The 19,609-nt window shown below is 45.0% G+C and overlaps 2 protein-coding genes across 2 annotated transcripts in view; both read left to right on the top strand.

Moving 5' to 3' along the window:
• rnf122 (ring finger protein 122) overlaps positions 1-443 on the top strand; it is a gene marked incomplete at both ends in the record, with an annotated part of 47,702 nt that extends 47,259 nt beyond the window's left edge. The window contains 2 exons of the mRNA XM_084440003.1: positions 137-216; positions 329-443. Coding sequence (XP_084296129.1) covers positions 137-216; positions 329-443 — 195 coding nt within the window. The remainder of the gene's footprint in view (positions 1-136; positions 217-328) is intronic.
• A 5,056-nt stretch (positions 444-5,499) lies between these two features.
• LOC311310490 (chondroitin sulfate N-acetylgalactosaminyltransferase 1-like) overlaps positions 5,500-19,609 on the top strand; it is a gene marked incomplete at both ends in the record, with an annotated part of 120,478 nt that continues 106,368 nt past the window's right edge. The window contains 2 exons of the mRNA XM_084440002.1: positions 5,500-5,859; positions 8,142-8,242. Of these exons, the coding sequence (XP_084296128.1) occupies positions 5,500-5,859; positions 8,142-8,242 (461 nt within the window). The remainder of the gene's footprint in view (positions 5,860-8,141; positions 8,243-19,609) is intronic.

The raw sequence follows: 19,609 nt of genomic DNA, 5'->3' as shown, positions 1-19,609 counted from the left end.
CCCCTCCTCCCTGTCCCCTCCTCCCTGTCCCTCTCTCTCTCTGTCCCCTCCTCCCTGTCCCTCTCTCTCTCTGTCCCCTCCTCCCTGTCCCTCTCTCTCTCTGTCCCCTCCTCCCTGTCCCTCTCTCGTACATCAGACCTGTGCCGTCTGCCTGGAGGACTTCAAAGTCAAAGATGAGCTGGGGGTGTTGCCATGTCAACATGCCTTCCACAGGAAGTGAGTATCCAAATCAGGTGACAGTTCCGTACATCCCCACCATTCATCCTCACTATGGCCGCCAGCTCAGCCTGCCTCTCTCCCTGTGTGTGTGTGTGTGTGTGTGGTGCAGGTGCCTGGTGAAGTGGTTGGAGGTGCGCTGTGTCTGCCCCATGTGTAACAAGCCCATCACCGGCCCGCCCGAGCCGCACCACAGCTTGGGAACCCTGCTGGACGAACTGGTGTAACCCTGGCGACCACACCCAGCCCGGGCGGGAAAACTGAGGCCCTACGACCCTCCCCCCCTGCCCCCGCCCCCCAAAAAAACCCTCTGCCTGCTCCCCAGCTGGAGTAACCTATCAGCTGCCAGGGACAGAGGACACTGAAACATGGAGTAACTCCGACCAGTTGATAGTGAGCTGCCGTAACCTAGTAACCAGCTGGAGATGACTTGGAGGGATGCTGTTACCTAGCAACAGGTCCTGAGCTGCAGATATGACATCTGGTGGAGTCTGACAGACTGTTTCAGCCACCCACATGTCACGCCCTCTCTCTCTCTCTCTCTTTGCTCTCTTCCCCTCCCTCTCTCTCTCTCTTTGCCCTCTATCTTTCTCTCCCTCTCTTCCTCCCTGTCTCTCCCTCTCTCTCTCCTTCTCTTCCTACCTCCCTCTCTGTCTCCCTCCCTATCTCTCTGTATGTCCCTCCCTCCCCTCCTCTCTCTCTCGCTCCTTCCCTCCCTCTTCCCCCCCTCCCCCCCCTCTCTCTCTCTCTCTCTCTCTCATAGCCCTATTATGATGAACATTAGGTGGCGTGTGGAGATCACGGTGAGAGGAGGACAGCTGGAGGGGACTAGAGGACAGCTGGAGGGGACACACATACATGCTCGCGAGTGTGTGTGTTTGTTTGTGTCTATGTGTGTACGGTGTTATGTATTCGAAGTTGCACAGAGAAATTGTTGTTTTTATTATCAGTTTTTAAACATGCTTGATCACATGTATATTGTTATAACATCATGAAAATCACAAAAATGTGAATTTTGTTAACTCCACCCTCACCACAGAAGCCTGGCTGAGGTGTTTTCTAGGTTTTTCTATGTCGACGTACTGTAGTTGTATTGCACAGGTGTTCATGTCACGAGTAGATGGAGCGATAGGTAGCACATCATTTCAAAGTCGGTGTGCGATTTGATCTGAAGAATAACTGACTCAGCAGAAGACAGAAGTCAGGAATATCAACCACTTTTATTTACAGTATGTTAAATCCTCTCCCTCTCTCTTTGTGGTGGTTCTGTTTTTACAACCCAATGAGGTTGGATTTGGAGGTTTCTCTCAGTCTGAGTGCTGCAGAAGCAGACCGAGCAAAGCACTGCCCAAACCAGCACACAACTCACCAAGCACAACACCAGACCACGGCTCAGTACTGTGTGCATGCATGTGTGTGTGTGTCTGTGTGTGCGTGTGTGCATCACAAGTGACATCTCTCCCAGATGAGATTGTTGCCATAAGAGCGCTGACCCCAGAGTGTGCTTGCTGCCCCCGGAGACCGAAGCAGGAGAGCCCAGCCACGCCTCCCTGCAGCCTCTCTCCTCCTTCACAACTCAGCTGAGGTGAAACATTTGTCCTGACTTGAAAACATTAAACTCTCTGTTTACAAGCTGCTTCTTCCTGCTGTGATTCGTCCATGCATGACAGAGCTCTCTCACTGGCGCCCTCCTCAGGAGGGAGGAGGTAGTTACATCTGAATAGTGTGCAGCTGCTAGCGCTCTCCTGGGGTTGAGTACCCATACTACTTGACCTCCTCTCTCTAGAAATGAAACGTTTGAATAATGCACTTATCTAATGAATGGTACAATCAGTATTAATTTTATTCAGTTATTCATTTTATTCATTTATCGTTGACATTTTATTGATCTTCTGCAGAACACGATCCATTAGAACACAATGTAGCCTTTATTTTACTATACTTTTATCACGTTTGGATAACTTTGAATATTATTCTAAGTTCTAAGGGATATGTACAGCCACATTTACGCTTTGTAGCCAGTGTGTGTACTTAGGAAGGATAGTTTGCCAGTGTGTGTACTTACTGTAGGAAGGATAGTTAGCCAGTGTGTGTACTTACTGTAGGAAGGGTAGTTAGCCAGTGTGTGTACTTAGGAAGGATAGTTAGCCAGTGTGTTTACTTACTGTAGGAGGGATAGTTAGCCAGTGTGTGTACTTACTGTTGGAAGGATAGTTAGCCAGTGTGTGTACTTACTGTAGGAAGGGTGGCAGGCTGTGGTTTGAGGCCACAGAGAGCCCATCACAGAGAGCCCATCACAGAGAGCCCATCACAGAGAGATCATCACAGAGAGCCCATCACAGAGAGATCATTACAGAGAGACCATCACAGAGAGACCATCACAGAGAGATCATCACAGAGAGACCATCACAGAGAGACCATCCACAGAGAGACCATACATTCACTGTTCAGCTGCAGGCCACTCATTCTGTTTCATAGGGGAACAGTGTCTGAGTGCTTTAAGAGGAATTCAAGATCACAACGAGCCTGTTTGAGATCTGAGAGATTCCAGCTAACACACATGGGCTCTCGCAGAGGGAGTGTGTGTGTGTGTGTAAGAGAGAGAGAGAGAGAGAGAGAGAGAAAAGGAGAGGACTGGGGTAGAGGAGGGTGAGGTAGAGAGTGCACTCAGCAGTACAGCCAGTCAGGACCCACTCTCTCTCTCTCTCTCTCATATCTGAGGGCAGGGCAGGGCTCTGTGCATTAGCTGAATAACTCTGTGGGATCTGTACGAAGGAGCGTCTCTGCCCAGCAGTGTGTGGTGAGTAAATACAGAGACCTCTCCATCTTCATCTGTCCTCCCTGATCAGCTGGTCCAGGCTGGTCTTGTAGAGCTGTGCTGTGTTGGAGCGTCTGTTTGGTCTGGACTGTTTCTCCCAGCTTGCAGTGAGTGTCTATCAAAATTCTCTAACAAAAAACAAAACAAAATATTAAATGAATGTTTCTCTGTCATGTTGTGTTTGTGGTAGGGTTCGTAGATGTAATATCTACATCCGATTCCTGAGTCATGGGGTGAAGCTTGAACATCTTGATCACAGCCTGATTCATTCATCTAGAAGCTGGTATTCTGTCAGGGGGTTTATCTCAGCCAAGATTGCAAATATAAGCATATTTCCCAGGCCTTGTGAATAAGCAGTGCATGAATGTAACAGCTCAGAAAGTGCATGAATGTAACAGCTCAGAAAGTGCATGTCGCTTTAATGAATCCCCTAAATAGGCCTGCAGACAGAAAACTGAACGTAACAGTAAAGTGTCTCGTTAGTACGGACAGGGACAGACAGACAGACAGACAGACACACATACGCACACACATTTTCTCACAAACACAGTCACACTCACACACACGCACAGTTTGGGTGGACCTGGAAACATAAGCAGCTCTTTCATGAGTTCAGTCTCTACCTGAGCAATAAAGGGTCAACTGTGCTGTGAGTAAACTTTGACTAACGCCACATGCTCTCTCACACACACACACACACACACACACACACACACACACACACACACATGAACACACATGCGCATGCACACACACACAGATACAGAGAGAGGCTTGTTTTCGTGGCTCTCCTGGAGAATCTATGGTCAGGTGCTTCTCTGTACGTCCTCCAGCTCAGCCAGGCGCTGCCTCTCTCTTCATCACTCTGCTGGCCTAGGGTAGAACACATACATTCTCCTCTAGAACCTGCTGGCCAAGGGTAGAACACATACGTTCTCCTCTAGAACCTGCTGGCCTAGGGTAGAACACATACGTTTTCCTCTAGAACCTGCTGGCCTAGGGTAGAACACATACGTTCTCCTCTAGAACCTGCTCGCCTAGGCTAAAACACATACGTTCTCCTCTAGAACCTGCTGGCCTAGGGTAGAACACATACGTTCTCCTCTAGCACCTGCAGACCTGGGGTAGAACACAGATATGTTCCTCCTCTAGAACCTGCAGACCTGGGGTAGAACACAGATATGTTCCTCCTCTAGAGCCTGCAGGCCTAGGTTAGAACACAGATATGTTATCTAGAGCCTGTAGTCCTAGGTTAGAACACAGATATGTTCTCTAGAGCCTGTAGGACTAGGTTAGAACACAGATACTGTATGTTACTCCTCTAGAGCCTGTAGTCCTAGGGTAGGACACAGATATGTTCTCTAGAGCCTGTAGGACTAGGTTAGAACACAGATATGTTCTCTAGAGAGCCTGTAGGCCTAGGATAGAACACAGATATGTTCCTCCTCTAGAGCATGCAGGCCTAGGTTAGAACACAGATATGCTCTCTAGAGCCTGTAGTCCTAGGGTAGAACACAGATATGTTCTCTAGAGCCTGTAGGCCTAGGGTAGAACACAGATATGTTCTCTAGAGCCTGTAGGCCTAGGGTAGAACACAGATTCGTTCTCTGTGATTGGTTAATTCATTGGTCCCTGGTTGTGCCAGCCTGACGCGGTGGCATTGGACTTAAAAGAAAGTTCTGAAGCTCCAGCACGTTGTTCCACCATGTAAACGATAGACGTTCCATTCTTCAAACTCTTATTATCGGGTGGTTTGTCAATAGGCTGTCAGCCCACTCTGTGGACTGCAGGAAGGCCAAGGTTAACCCTAGGCTGTGTGGAGCTGGATTAGGTTCAATCAGAAACATTATGATTAAGAATACCAGGCTTTTCATGTATTGTGAGGGCAACAACACACTCCAGTGACTTACTGGGATTCTCTGAGATACTTTGAGAGCTTTTCATTCATGTTACTGTAACTAGACAACCCCTTCCGTGTGGTAATCGATATTGTTCATAACTGATGCCGTTCACCGTTCCAGACACGTTTAACCAGGAAGGGATGACCTTTGAACCAACCCAGACACGCCTTGAAGGACGCCCGCTGTGAGAGGGGGGTGTGTCCGAGGACCGGCTGTGAGAGGGGGAACCCGGTGACGGACCCCAGATCAGCGCAGACTCACAGCGAGTCACTGCTCTCTCGGATATGACTCCACTTTAGACTCCCCAACCCCCCCTGCCAGACTCTGGCTAACCCTCATATTCCTCTGATTGAAAACACAAATAAACAACAACAACGAAAAACATGGACGCCGGAGGACAATTTCAACTCTCCCCTTTAGAAAAAAAGACCAGCAGATAAAAGCTTGCGGGTTGTTTGAGTGTTGATGGTGGTGGGGTGTGAGTGTTGATGGTGGTGGGGTGTGAGTGTTGATGGTGGTGGGGTGTGAGTGTTGATGCTGGTGGGGTGTGAGTGAGCGCTTGCCATGCTGCAGAGATGGCTGCTGGCCCTGGGGGCCCGCGTGGCCCTGCTGGCCCTGGCCCTCTGCTGCTGCCTGTCGCTGCTCTACCTTCTGGCCTGTAGGCCGGGCGGGGGGCGGAGCCCCGGGCCCCAGGGGGCTGTGGGCGGCTGGGCTGGGGGCGTGACCAGCCGGGAGGGCTACCTGGCCCTGCTGCAGGAGAGAGAGGACACGCATAAGCACTACATCAACAGCCTGAGCCAGCAGCTGGGCCAGCTGAGGGAGGCCCTGGCGGAGCGCAGCCAGCAGCTCCACGACGCGCTGGACAAGGCCAAGGCTGCCGGGGTGGACGGCCCGCACAACACCCACACACACACCGACCTGCAGGTACACACAACCACATACACACCGAACTGCAGGTACACACAACCACACACACACACACACACACACCGACCTGCAGGTACACACAACCACACACACACACACACACCCACCTGCAGGTACACACAACCACACACACACACACACACACTGACCTGCAGGTACACACAACCACACACACACACACACACACACATACACACACACACACACACACACACACACACACACACACACACACACACACACACCGACCTGCAGGTACACACACACACACACCAGTGGCGGCTGGTGACTCAAAAAACTGAGGAGGACAGGAGGAAGAGAGGCGAACCGCCCATGGGCGCTGGGGGGCACTTTCCTTTAGTCAGTTATTATTTGAAATATCAGCTTTAAAGTGGATTTACAGTCAATTTTAGCATATGAAAAACTGAATAACACTTTCTTTTTCCCTTTCATTTTCTACTACATGCAGCATTTATTTATCATCATAATAAAATATTACAAAACAACAATAAAACATTGTAAGCAATAGTTGTTGTAATGGATTGTACTCTTCTCTAAAGAGAGAAAATAATTGATATTGGTGAGGTGCTGGAGAGGTTAGGTGATATATGAAAAATGTTTTTGATTAGGGGACACTGAGGTGTGCTGGCTCTCAAACAGTTTGTTGGCAAATAGATTTTGGGTTGCTGTCAAAGCTACCACTCTTATGTAGCCTACAATTATCAGAACAATATGAACATTCAGTTGAAAGTTTTCCATCCACCCATCCATCACTGGATGAGGAATAAGCACCGCAAAGCGATCAATTCTCACACAAGCAGGAGCCAGGCTGTGGATTTCTCCGATCCGGTGTTGCGACCCAGTCTCTAGAAATGTTTTGGACGAGTTGCCGACAGTTTGCGCTTCCAGCCAATCTGCACGCCTGCCTATGCCGTAGCCTGACGTGCCCCTCGTAGCTAACGTTACCGGCTATAGCCAGCCAGTGGAACTGTCGTGTTCAGACGGCTCTAGCTCAAAAAGTATTTATGTCAGCTTAGATATTTAGATGGCTAGAATCAAGATAAATAGACGAACAGTTTGATGTATAATATGTCCCATAATACTTTCGGATGTATTATATTATGGAGCTACGAACACACAAAAAGTCTCCAATGGCACAGGGAAGACAAACACAGACATCAACGCCGACCCAATCGGCCTTCACTGTGGTAAATCTGGAATCTGGAATGTGATTGGACTAACAAAATGTCAATATATGAATCCTGTTCAGACACGGCCGGAGTACTACTGTCCTCCCTTGCGGTAATTTTTCCGCGTTTTGGCCAATCACAAATTAGCAAGAAAAAAGGCATTACATTGATTTAAGAAAAAAGAACCCGCCCTAAGGGAGGCTAGCCTGCCTTCCATAGATATCTATGGGTCCTCCAGCTGCAAGTTATCACTGTTGGAGCTTTAGAATTTCAATAATGGGTTTTTATCCATAGGGAAAACCTGCTTTATGAACAAAACTGAGATAATATTAATTATGAATAAATACATTCATATATTTATATTTTAATCCCTCTCTTCTCTCCAAAAACTGAGGAGGACTGTCCTCCCCTGCCTCAATGGACGAGCCTCCACTGACACACACACACACACACCGATCTGCAGGTACACACAACCACACACACAAACACGCACACCGACCTGCAGGTACACACACACACACAGACACACACACACACCGACCTGCAGGTACACACAACCACACACACACACACATACTCACACCGACCTGCAGGTACACACAACCACAACCACACACACCGACCTGCAGGTACACACAACCACACACACACACACACACACACACAACCTCCAGGTACACACAACCACACAGACACACACACACACTCACTTACCTCCAGATGCACACAACCACACACACAGACACACACTGACCTCCAGGTGCACACACACACACACACACACACACACACACACACACACACACACACAGGCGTCCAGGTACACACACACACACACACACCAACATCCAGGTAGTGGAGCTGTGAGGATGTATGGACCTCATTACATTACATTATATTACATTACATTACATTACTTTATATTACATTACATTGCATTACAGTCATTTAGCAGATGCTTTTATCCAAAGCGACGTACAATAATAATAATAATAATAATAAGCATTTAACATAGGAAGTCAGTGTACTACTACTCACCAGAACTCACAAGTGCATCTCCTTTCTCCCGTGGTCCTCCGTGTCGTCCAGGAGTTCTTCCAGGCGCAGCTGAGCAGGGCTGAGATCCACTCTGGTGAGAAGATCCCCAGCGAGTACGCTGTGGTTCCCTACGACAGCTTCACGCTACGCAGGTACAGCAGTAGACTACCAGCCACCAGCCCCTCTGACTCCCCCCTCTGACTCTCTCCCTCTGACTCTCTCCCCTCTGACTCTCTCCTCTGACTCTCCCCCCTTTGACTCTCTCCCCTCTGACTCACCCCTCTGACTCTCCCCCCTCTGACTCTCCCCCTCTGACTCTCCCCCTCTGACTCTCCCCCCTCTGACTCTCTGATTCTACTGTACATGGGCTCTCACTACACACACAACACAATGGCACATATATTGTATATATAACCAGGCCAGGTCCAGCCTGGCTATGTGCATGGCTGGCTTGTTTCTGTTCAGGACTGGTAGGACGGAAGCTAGTAATGCCACTGAAATAGCTGTGAATTGAAATGACATGAAATAATGTCTGATAAATGAAGAAAGGTCTTGTCACCTGGACACATCAGTTCCAATGTTTCCAATGCTAATCCAGCACAATAAGAGCAGAATAGCCAGTTAGCTCATGAGCTCACAATAACTAGCAGCAGCTTCCATAACATTAATGGTAGCGGTCAGTGGCTAAAGCAGTTACACTGATGATTCCTGTAACGTTAGCTATTTTGCTGCAAAGGTAAGGGATAAACCCAGATAACACAAGGCTAGCGGACTTACAGCGGGTCCCCGATGGACGAGCTGGTGGACCTCCGGCCGAATCCGCTGGCCATTTGCACATCGAGTGGCAAGCGGACCTCTGGCGGATTATTAGCGTCAGGGACAGCGGTCCGCTTGTAATCCGAAATGCTCCCGCTATTGCTCCACCACCATTCCACCGGTTGATTTATTGATGGATTTAAAAACACAAACAAGAATCCAAAGGATAACATGAGAAAGAGAAAACCCTTATTTCCATCATGGTCCGAGGGGCTGTTGGGCCACAGCAAAAACAAACATGACATGACATAAAAGCATACATTTAAAACATTAGAAAAGCTACCCTATAGCTAAAATTGTACATACTATAATTACTAAACCAGGCCAGGTCAAGCCTGGCTTATGTGTGTCGGCTGGCTTGTTTCTGTGCGGGACTGGTAGGACGGTAATGTCTGATAAATAAAGATGGGTCTTGTCACCTGGACACATCAGTTCCAATGCTTCCAATGCTAATCCAGCACAATGAGAGCGGGATAGCCAGTAAGCTCATGGGCTCACAACGACTAGCAGCAGCTTCCATAACATTAATGGTAGCGGTCAGTGGCTAAAGCAGTTACACTGATGATTCCTGTAATGTTAGCTATTTTGCTGCAATGGGTTCAACTTTTGTTTCTGGATAAAGGTCATGACTTGCTGTTTTGCACTTCCCTTTAGGTGGTGAATAAGTAGACCCAGGACACAGTGGGTTATTTGGACATCTACTAGGATCTTGATATTATATTGATATGAAGATATGAAAGTAAAGTATTTGTCCTTAGAAGTAAATTGTAATTAAAATGCTTCTTAGCTAAGTAACCTAAGTGTAGGCAGACTTAAAAGGCCAATTGTAATAATATCATGAATGAACACTTGTAAACATAGTACTCAAGAGAATAGGTAATACTCAAGTCTTGATTGCTTTATTAAACATACAGACGTACACATTAAAAGTAGCCATAAGTTGTTATTTTGCATGTGCTCTCAGGACATGTGACCATCTTTGTAAAGAAGAGAGGCATGTAATGCACATGTATACAGTAGAGAGTCAGTTGTCTATTGTATAGACAGGGTTGGGAAGGTTACTTTTAACACTAGAATAGCTGAGGGTGGGTCAAGGTGACCCATGCAACTACATAAAAAAATAATTCTCTGCAACCGTTCAAGTTACAGCGCCCTGCTTTCATGACTTTTCCTAGATATGTGCGTTTTACGTGTCAGTGTTTTTGAAACTTCGAAATCCCACCAGGAAAAGGTAGTTTGGTCATTTTTTTAGTGTATTCTGGCTAAAAGCCGGTCGGCCATCTTTTTTTACCTGACCTGAAGGCTGCAATGCTACTTTCTCCCAGCAGATGTCGCCTAGGTTCATCAATATGTTTTTTTTTTAATAGGAATCAAGGTTGAATGAATAATCCATCCTTACATATGGATATAAGAATGTGCACAGCAATAATATTTTTGTGGTAGACTATATGTGATTTCAACAATGAATGCAAAAGGTTACACTCACACAATGGCTCATTTAGATAAAACTATGTTTAATCTCAAAACGTATGCTATCAGCTCAACACAGGTCAAATGTCTTCAAACGAATAGCACTCAATAGTCTATGATGCAAATGTTGAATTTTGAAATGCTGTGAATGTCTTGAAAACACAGCCTTATGTTTATGGATGTGAATGCTTATGTAGGCTATTGAATGAATGCAAAATTACTAGGGGTGCAGGCTATTCAACCCTCTAGACCGTTTGCATTGGTTCAGGGAATAATATGTTACAATGTTGCACTTGGCACTTGGATCGTTTTTGTTCAACTGGCAATCTGGACAAAGCAAATATATAATATAACTGGGAGTATAATATAATTATAATTATATAGGAGCATTGGTGTGAGTAAAAAGAACTGTGCTTTATCCCTCTGGAGTCTGCGCCCGCGGTGGCGTCGTACGTTTTTATAGATTTTTCCGCCATATCAACACGCACAGAAATCATATACATAATTTTACACCGTTGTTTTGTGTATAAGACGTCTGTTTCGTGTCTTGAGATTTACAGCGTTTATGATTGGTTCCTGAAGGCCTACGCCGCCTTCTCTGAATCTCCATTGGTTGGCGCTTTCCCCATGGATTCAGCTGTCTATCAGTCTCAGACATAATAAACCAATGACCATCCACATTATTCACCACTTTCTATCAAGAGAGCCCCCCATTGGATAAAACTGGGCCATGTGGTTTGCAAACAACTAGGGATTATGTTTTGAATCCGGCTGGGCTAACGTTACCTGAATGAACTTAGGCTACCGGAGAAGATAAAATGAGCAAACAAACACAAAAACAGGAGATGTGTTGAGGTTTGAGAGGCTGTCTTTGAGTCCAGTTCATCAGAAGAGGAGCTTGGGGGATCTGGAGACGTGACAACAATTTGGATCTCGTCGATGATGTAAGTTTGGCTAGCTTCGCTAACGTTAGCCCATTCTTACCCGTAATGTTGATGTTACTGTAATGTTGCCGACTGCTTATGTTAGCTAGCACTGTTTATGTTAGCACTGTATGTTAGCTAGCTCTGTGTGTTTATGTTTTATGCTTAGCCACTGTTTATGCACACAAAATGATCAATCCTACTGTAAGTTACCTCATGAACTTATCAAGAATAAATATCCGCTCATTATATTTGTGCGTAAAGGGAGTAACTTAGGGTGGTTTCACACATAAGCTGTGTTCGGAATCGCTCCCTCGTTCAGCCCAAAATGGCTGACGCCCTATATAGTTCAATATAGTGAATAGGGAGCGATTCCGAACACAGTTTGTGCGCACCAAACGAGCTTTGGGCCCGAGAGCGCTCTGTATGGGCCTGTGTGAACACAACAATCGCAGACAAGTGTGCACTAAAACAGCCGCTCCGAGACCCTCCTGAAGAGGTGTTTTCGGAGCGGTCACAACCGATTTCTAGGGCGCTCCAGTTGTGTGAAACTGCCCGTTCTCGGACGGATGTTTGACCTAAAAAGACCCCGTAGTCAGATGCGCTGTGCATTGTGGGGCGCACTGTTTGTTTACTTGACTCTCCAGTGGAGTGCGAGCTAGCTATCGAGCTAGCGCAAAGGTGATGAGGGACTGAATAACTGAAATATTATAACTGAAATAACCGAAATAAGAGGACAATATACATGAATAAGCACTAGTGCTATGAGCAACAGGCGTTGTAACATCTCCATGTTTACTTCATCTCCAACGTTAGCAGCATACCTAGGCTAGTGCTTAGGCTAGTGCTAACATTACTCTGTCGCCATGAGTGTTATACGTTCTGCTTTTTGTGGTAATTGTAACGTTGAGTTGGCAACTTTGAAACATTTCAGTTGTGACCGTTTCTGGAACTTTTGTGAGACCTTTGTTCGTTGGCCACCATTAGGCTGCCTGACGCAAATTCATCTCGGCTAGCTAGTTTTGGCAATGTAATCGTCGTCTGATTGGCTATAAGCCAATCTTTAATCATTTTGAGAGAGAACAGAATAGCTCACTGTCCCAAATGCTCTGGCAACGTCTGTGAAAGTCCCCATGTTCATTTGGTCAATGAGTAGGCTGTGCTAGGTAGGCAGTTGGCACTACTAGCTAGCTAAGCTATTATTGCTAAAATTAGCCATCTTATTAGATTCTGCAAAACTTCCGATGTCTATCACAGGCTGGACAGTCATATCAATGTCTCTTCTGTGTGCAGTATTTCTGTCTCTTTCACTTTGTTAATTGTCCTGTCTCTCCCTCCAGCCCAGGTGGCCTATGGGCTCTGGCACATCCAAACTGGAAGGTGCCAGAAACTGGGAAAAACTCGAGGTGATGATGCAGGCGAAGGGCGAGAGGAGACATGAGGACCAGTACAGAGAACAGGTATGGAGACCAGAGTAGAACCAGGATGTTACTGTTATACTAGCACAGAACAGTGAAGATTAGCACAGACCAGCATATTCATGGGTTTCAAATGTAGTCCTAGACCTGCCATATTGGGGACCAACACAGGTGTTTCAATTGATCTTATGCAGTAGAACTAATTCATTAATTTGAAACACCTGTGTTGGTCCGGCAGGTCTAGGACTACATTTGAAACCCATGAATACGTGCAGACCAGGTACTCTATAGCCGGGCACTTGGTCTAGACTTTATCTTAATATTATTTTAAATATTATTATAGACCACCTACTTTATCTTAATATTATTTTTTATCTTATTTTAGACCACCTACCTTGGGGCCCGAACATGGGACTCCACGCCACATCGTCCACAAACCACAGCATGCGACGCCAGTTCTTATGGTTGGTGTTTGTTTTTTCTGACCTGTTCACATTTTTTTTATTATATATACTTATCAAAGACCAATTCTTTCAGCCATTTACAAAGTCAAATTTATATTGAATTCTGTGTTTTAGATCGGCCATGACGTCTTGACTACACACAACCCCCCAGGTTATTCTGCTTTTGTTGTACAGCCATCAGACTACTGTACACCTGAGTTGTGTGCACAGTTGTGTACAGTTACAGTACCAGTCAAAAGATTGGACACCTTTGCATTCAACTGGATGAGAAGGTGTCCAAACTATTGATTGTTACTGTACATGCCATCTGTCTAGAGTATTTATATAGCCTACCATATGTCTAGTGTCCATCTCCATAATGTCATATGCTGTTCATACTGTACTATATGTATGCTGATATATGTTATGTAGCCTACTGTATGTTCGTTATGCTGCTTTTGAACATTTTCTTTACTGTACCTGTCTCCTCTTACGAGTATTGCATTAATCTGTGTTATATTGATGTGCTACTTTAAATAAAATTTAAAAAAAGTTCACACATCTGTTCTCATTTATTGAATGCATTATTAGCAATATTACATGCATTAGCATAGCAACGTATAGAGTGCATTAGCATGCAGTGTGTGGGGAGGGTGGTGCAGTGTGAGCAGCAAGCCACCAACGCACTGACGGAGGACGTAGGGCCGCCGAGTTGGTCGTCAGCGGGCCGCTGGCTGCCCACTCATGATCTGCTAGCTGGGCAGAGTCCCCCTGGCGCACAGTGTAATGGGCCTGCAACTTTTGGAGGATTGGAATGATCTGGCCACAGGTTGGGTTTCTTTCACTGGAGACACAGAGTGTGGATGTGTGCAGCACACGCATCGGCTCCACAAACTCCTCTGCCTTCCTGAAGTCCCCTGTGTTCATGCTGTTGACTCTGTCCTTCTCCACCTACTTCCTGAGCTGTGGGTCCAACTGACAGGAAAACACAAACAAATCACACACAAACAAAATTAGTCACCCAAAATCTATCAATTTACTAGCATTAATTTTCGTATAGCCTAACTGAGTGAATAACATATTGTATGTTGCTGTTATCTTTAATGACAAAATAATAAAAAGCATGATTCAAAAAACGATAAATTAGCATTACACTTTAATATCATTCATTTTTCAATCATGCATCTATAATCAAAAGAATGTACTGAGATGTGATCTCACTGAGCAATTGCTGCTTCTCCTTCAAGACCACTTTGGCCTTGTGGGACGTCTTCATCCACACCACTGTGGCACGGACCCTGGCTGCCCAGTTGGACTTGTAGATCTTCTGAGCGGCCATGTAGAGAAGGGTTTGTACTTGAGGTTGAGAGCCGCTAAAGCCTCCCTATAGAAAATTGCTGTGGGAATGAAGCAGAACTAACATTTCTTGGTAGGGCTGTAGGCTAACCAAAAGCCATACCTTGTAGCCCTCCCCAACCCCCACGGGTTTACATTGACATGCAAATAGGCCTAGCTGAGGAAACCCATGATGGTCTCATTTCATTACAGGCTACCATTTGACAACAGCGCACGCTGAGGGAACCAGTTGTCTCATTTCACTAGTGCTAGCTAGCAAACGTTGATGTGAAGCTAGATACCCCCCCGCTTCAGTATGTACGCCAAAGAGTTTAGAATAACTCATGTCATACAATAACAATAGTCATGTGGTTGAGCTCTATCACATATTTCACATTGTCAAACTTGACAGAACATTTGAACATTTTAAACATAAAGCAACAACAAACAAATTATAGCTTGCTTACCTGACTCACTCTGGAAATATGCTGTGGTAGGTAGGATCGCTCCAGTCACCACGTAACGTTAGCTTAGTATTGTGGTTTCTGCAGGTCAGTCAGGTGGGCGGGTCACGGTGCAACCATTTTTTTCTCTATTTAGGGCAAAGTTAATTGTAAACTGGTGAGTAAAACGTTTACATGAACTACGGAGAAATATCACCAACATTTACAATCAACATAAAAATAAAAAAAAAGATTAATTGCCTACAGTTAGGGTGGCAACTGGGTTGGCAAGGCATTTTTCAGGGGTGGCAATAAGATGATGTTTACTTTAGTTTATGTGGCATCTGATCTCGCATTTTATTTGAACATGTATGTTTTTATAGGCCTATCATCGTATCACTTATCACCCAATTTAATTGGTTTCGGTGTAGGTAGGGGAGAGCCGGTTCAAAATTCGCATTTTTTGGTTTGATTCCATCTACAACGAAAATAAGATAGAGATTCCAAATGTTATGACACAACTTGTCCTTCACTATTATCAACTGTAATGTTCGTGTCCTATCTCTGTTTTTTGGGCATGTAATTCTCGTTACTTTCAACAAATGTATTATTAGACATAATATCATACTAATATATAGCCTTCCTGAGCTGCCTGCCTGATGGTCTCAGGGCTAAAGAGACCGCGCGTCGTTTTCCTCACCCTAACTAACCTCCCCAACCCCCACGAAATTCAAATTAGTTTGAGCATACATTGACATGCAAATATGCCGTCTGTCTGCGGGTAGCGAATGTCAAAAGACAGGGAGCAACCTTATATTACAGCCAACTCTGTGATAAGCTGATGTGTACTTTTTTTACATTTTATGACACACAACTTGCACATGTTCTTCACTATTATCAACCATATCATAATAATATATAGCCTTCAATGACCTACAGAGCTGCCTCACTCTTGTTTGTAGCCCTCTGCAACCCCCACCCATACAACAGTATACTACAACTAAATAACATTGGTTGGATAGGCTAATAATAGCCTAATAAAAAACTGTTTGAGCTACCTAACGTTACCTACCATTAGCTCAACCGGGACAGTTTCCAGTTAGCGATGAGAGGCAAAGTCCCAAGCCCAGTTGATAGCCTCCATCGTGGTATGAGGGTTGTGCAATTGTTCACAATCCAGTTTCATACACCCAACGTTAGGCTAGCTAAGCTAGCTAGCAAGCAAGCAGTTGCAAAGTTGCAAAAATGATGCCGGGGCATATCTCTCGCTAGCTATGCATGCCGTATTATATTATTTTAAGAGTTGGCCCCAAAACACAAAAACGTTAATTTGAAGTTAAAAGCAAACAAAAGCTGGGGCCGTATATAAACTAGGCCGTCTCATTCATGACGGCGACAGGCACTAGCCCGGCAGACTGCATCGAATAGTTATCAAACAAGCTTGGGAACTAACGTTAGCTGGTATAATCCAATAATTCCCCCAAAAGAACCCCTCCACTGCACAAGCTTTTTACCAAACCTAGCTAATAAGCACAAGCTACTGAGTGCAACGTTAGCCCTGCTAACGGAGAGAACGGATTTGGAGGAGAGTGTTGCAGCTGGTGCTAAATGAGGCAAAGGAACATGTCAAATAGAATACAACAAACATGCGGAAAATGTAATCACTTCTTCTTACGGCCAGTGTCGATGCAACTATTACTGCCCTCCACAGAATGTTGCTACATACGTCACGTCCGGATGTAAACAAGCCGGATTACCAGATTGGTGCTGCAGCCCCAACGAGTGCTCCAAATCCCCCCAATGCGATAAAAACCCGCCCAAATATTATATATTTATTTAGTATAATATATATCTATATATCATAATACATGTTAAGAAAAATGCCTTTCTGCTCAAATTCCCAAAATAATAACTAATGTGGTAAAACTGCAACACAAGCCTACCGCAGCGGCTTGGCTAAATCCGACCGGGCCTGAGTAAACATGGAATTCATCCATAAATCCATCTATAAATTGCTCAATAGGTGAATAGTCCTACATCATACTGCGCCAATGTGTTCTTATTTTTCAAGTGTTATCAGTGATATGCTTTCTATTTGATAATAGGGCTTGGGAAAACGTAGTCCCAGACACGACCATCTTATTTCTAGACAGGTGTATCTATTTTTAGCCCAAGCCGATACAGCCGCATTTGGTGTCACAAACACACACACGAGCGCCATCTAGCGGCCATTGTGTGTCAATAACAGCCTCCCATTCTAAAGACTGCGGGGGCATTTGACCCACCCCCCAGCTATGCTGGTAAGTTTCAAATGCTTGGCGCTGCTAGTGTTAAAAAGTAATCCCTTACAGTTACAAGTTACTTGTGAAAAATTGTAGTCAGTAACGTAATCCGATTACCACAATTTAAAAGTAAAGTAAGGGATTACTTTCAGTTACTTTTGGATTACTTTAAATAAAATGTACTGTGTATTTCACCAGATATAAAATGTACTGTGTATTTCACCAGAAAACCTACATTATTTATTCTTTTTCTGTGTTCTAGAGCTGACAACATAGCTAAACAGCAGTTGCCCAGCGCCCGCCCAGTTAGAGCAAGTGTTATGGTGCGTTCGTTTATAACTGGGAGGTGGCAATTTGCGACTTGCTACTAGGAATGATTAAATAAAACACAGCATGAACTCGCACTTCCTCGTCGCAAATTCGGATATGTTTCTCAGCCCCCAGTTGCTCGATGCACTAGATATAACTAGGTAACTGTGATATAATGGTATATAGCTCGAATGCACACAGGTCGGAGGTAGGTATTTTGCCACTTGCGACTTGCCACCTCCGACCACAAACGAACGAACCATTAATACCAAGAGGTTAGGGTGTGTGTCATCTTGCCTTGGCTAGTTAATTGCAGTCTGCAAAACACGACACTCGCTAATGTAGCTAACGTTAGGTGTAAACGTCGGATCCAGCTCTCAACTCCAGCTCTAATGCATTCTAAGCAGCTGTGATTGGCGCTATTCAGCTATACAGCTTGCCAGTGGACACACAGCCTTATATATTATGGATAAAGCACCCACTGACCAGTTTTCCCAGGCAGTTAGTTATAGCTCTTGAATACACCGACAGGCACTATTGAGTGAAAATAATCTGAATGGGCGCTTGGGTCTGGTTTTCTGGTTGAACATTAGTGCTATACTGTAGAAGCCTACTGCTAGTGTAGTTGAGAAAAATGAAGTATTTGCCAAAGCCCAGGTTCGCTCCAAAAAGGTTCAGTCAGATTTATTAAGAAAACAATACGATTGCAAACGGACCTCAAAGTAAAACACAGAGTGGTTCACCAAAATAGAAGTAACATGAGCTCGCCAGATATCCTCCTTATATCTGCTCAAACCAAGGATGTGGTGCAGCCGACATTTGATTGGCTGAGTCGTCTATACGTCATCGTAAGGTGACGGATATCAAACAGTGGTCGAGGGATGAAACGCACTTTGAATATGTGACCGCCGCTGGTGATTTGGTCCTCAACTAGGCATTTTCATTTTTCAGTTTTTTACAGATTATGAAAGTGCAGATTGTAAGCTTTCAAATGAGGTCTCATACATTGAAATCTGAACATATTTGAAGAAGATATGCTTATTTGAATGCTAGTACTGCCAAATCAATCAAGAAATCGCCCTCCAAAGTTCTCCAACAATTTCACACCTCTGACTGCCAGGTAATGGGCGTGAACAATAGCCTGGTAACCGCACCCCCAGCCACTCCCCCACTGGACGATCTGTCATTATCTGTCAGAGTGGCTGTCAACTTGGGGTATTACCTGAGAGTGGGGTGCTCTCTCACTGATTACCCCACACTCTTTGAGTCAGTATTAATCTTGTGTTGTGAATGCAGTTAAGAACAATATAAGATGAAGTTCAAATTTAACGTTCTTTATTGTCAAATACATGATATACATTACAAGCATAAGTAGTAAAGTGTACAAAAAAAGGCAACAGTCTAAGTGTTAAAGTGTACAGTCAGTTGTATAGACAAGGTGCATAGTGTTCATTGTGATCAAGTGCACAACAAAGTAATAAGGTGCATAGTGTTCAATGTGATCAAGTGCACAACAAAGTAATAACAAGGTGCATAGTGTTCATTGTGATCAAAAGTGCACAGCAAAGTAATAACAAGGTGCATAGTGTTCATTGTGATCAAGTGTACAACAAAGTAATAACAGTCCCCAGCTCAATACTCAAGGTAATAACAGTACTCGGCTCAGTATTCAATATTCGAACAATGCAGTCTGTGCAAGTGTGCGCAAGTCTGTGCAAGAGAACACGCAATGCTTCAGTATACAAAAGGAAAAGGCTGTGGCCTTTCTCCTGAAGTGCTGTCCATCCTGATGATCTGCAGTGAATCTACAAGCGGACAGTCTTGTTCTGAGCTGCTGTGGAGTTTGGCGGGGGACATGTGATGTCTCGTCCCTCATCAGAACAGAACTCTCTGATCTTGTTAAAGAGATACGTCTGTCTGGCCATGTCCAGTCCGGGTGGGGCTTGCACAGGAAGACCTTCTCTGGGGGGCAGGACATCAGGCTTGCGCAGCAGCTGAAACTCGACTGCTGGTGCATCACGGTGTTCTCTGGCCACAACCATGCCAGGTCTCTCTGCATCAAAACTGCAATAGAATAGAA

This window comes from Borostomias antarcticus, assembly GCF_949987555.1.
Source record: "Borostomias antarcticus genome assembly, chromosome: 6".
NCBI lineage: Eukaryota > Metazoa > Chordata > Actinopteri > Stomiiformes > Stomiidae > Borostomias > Borostomias antarcticus.
This window is presented reverse-complemented; position numbering and strand designations above follow the sequence as displayed.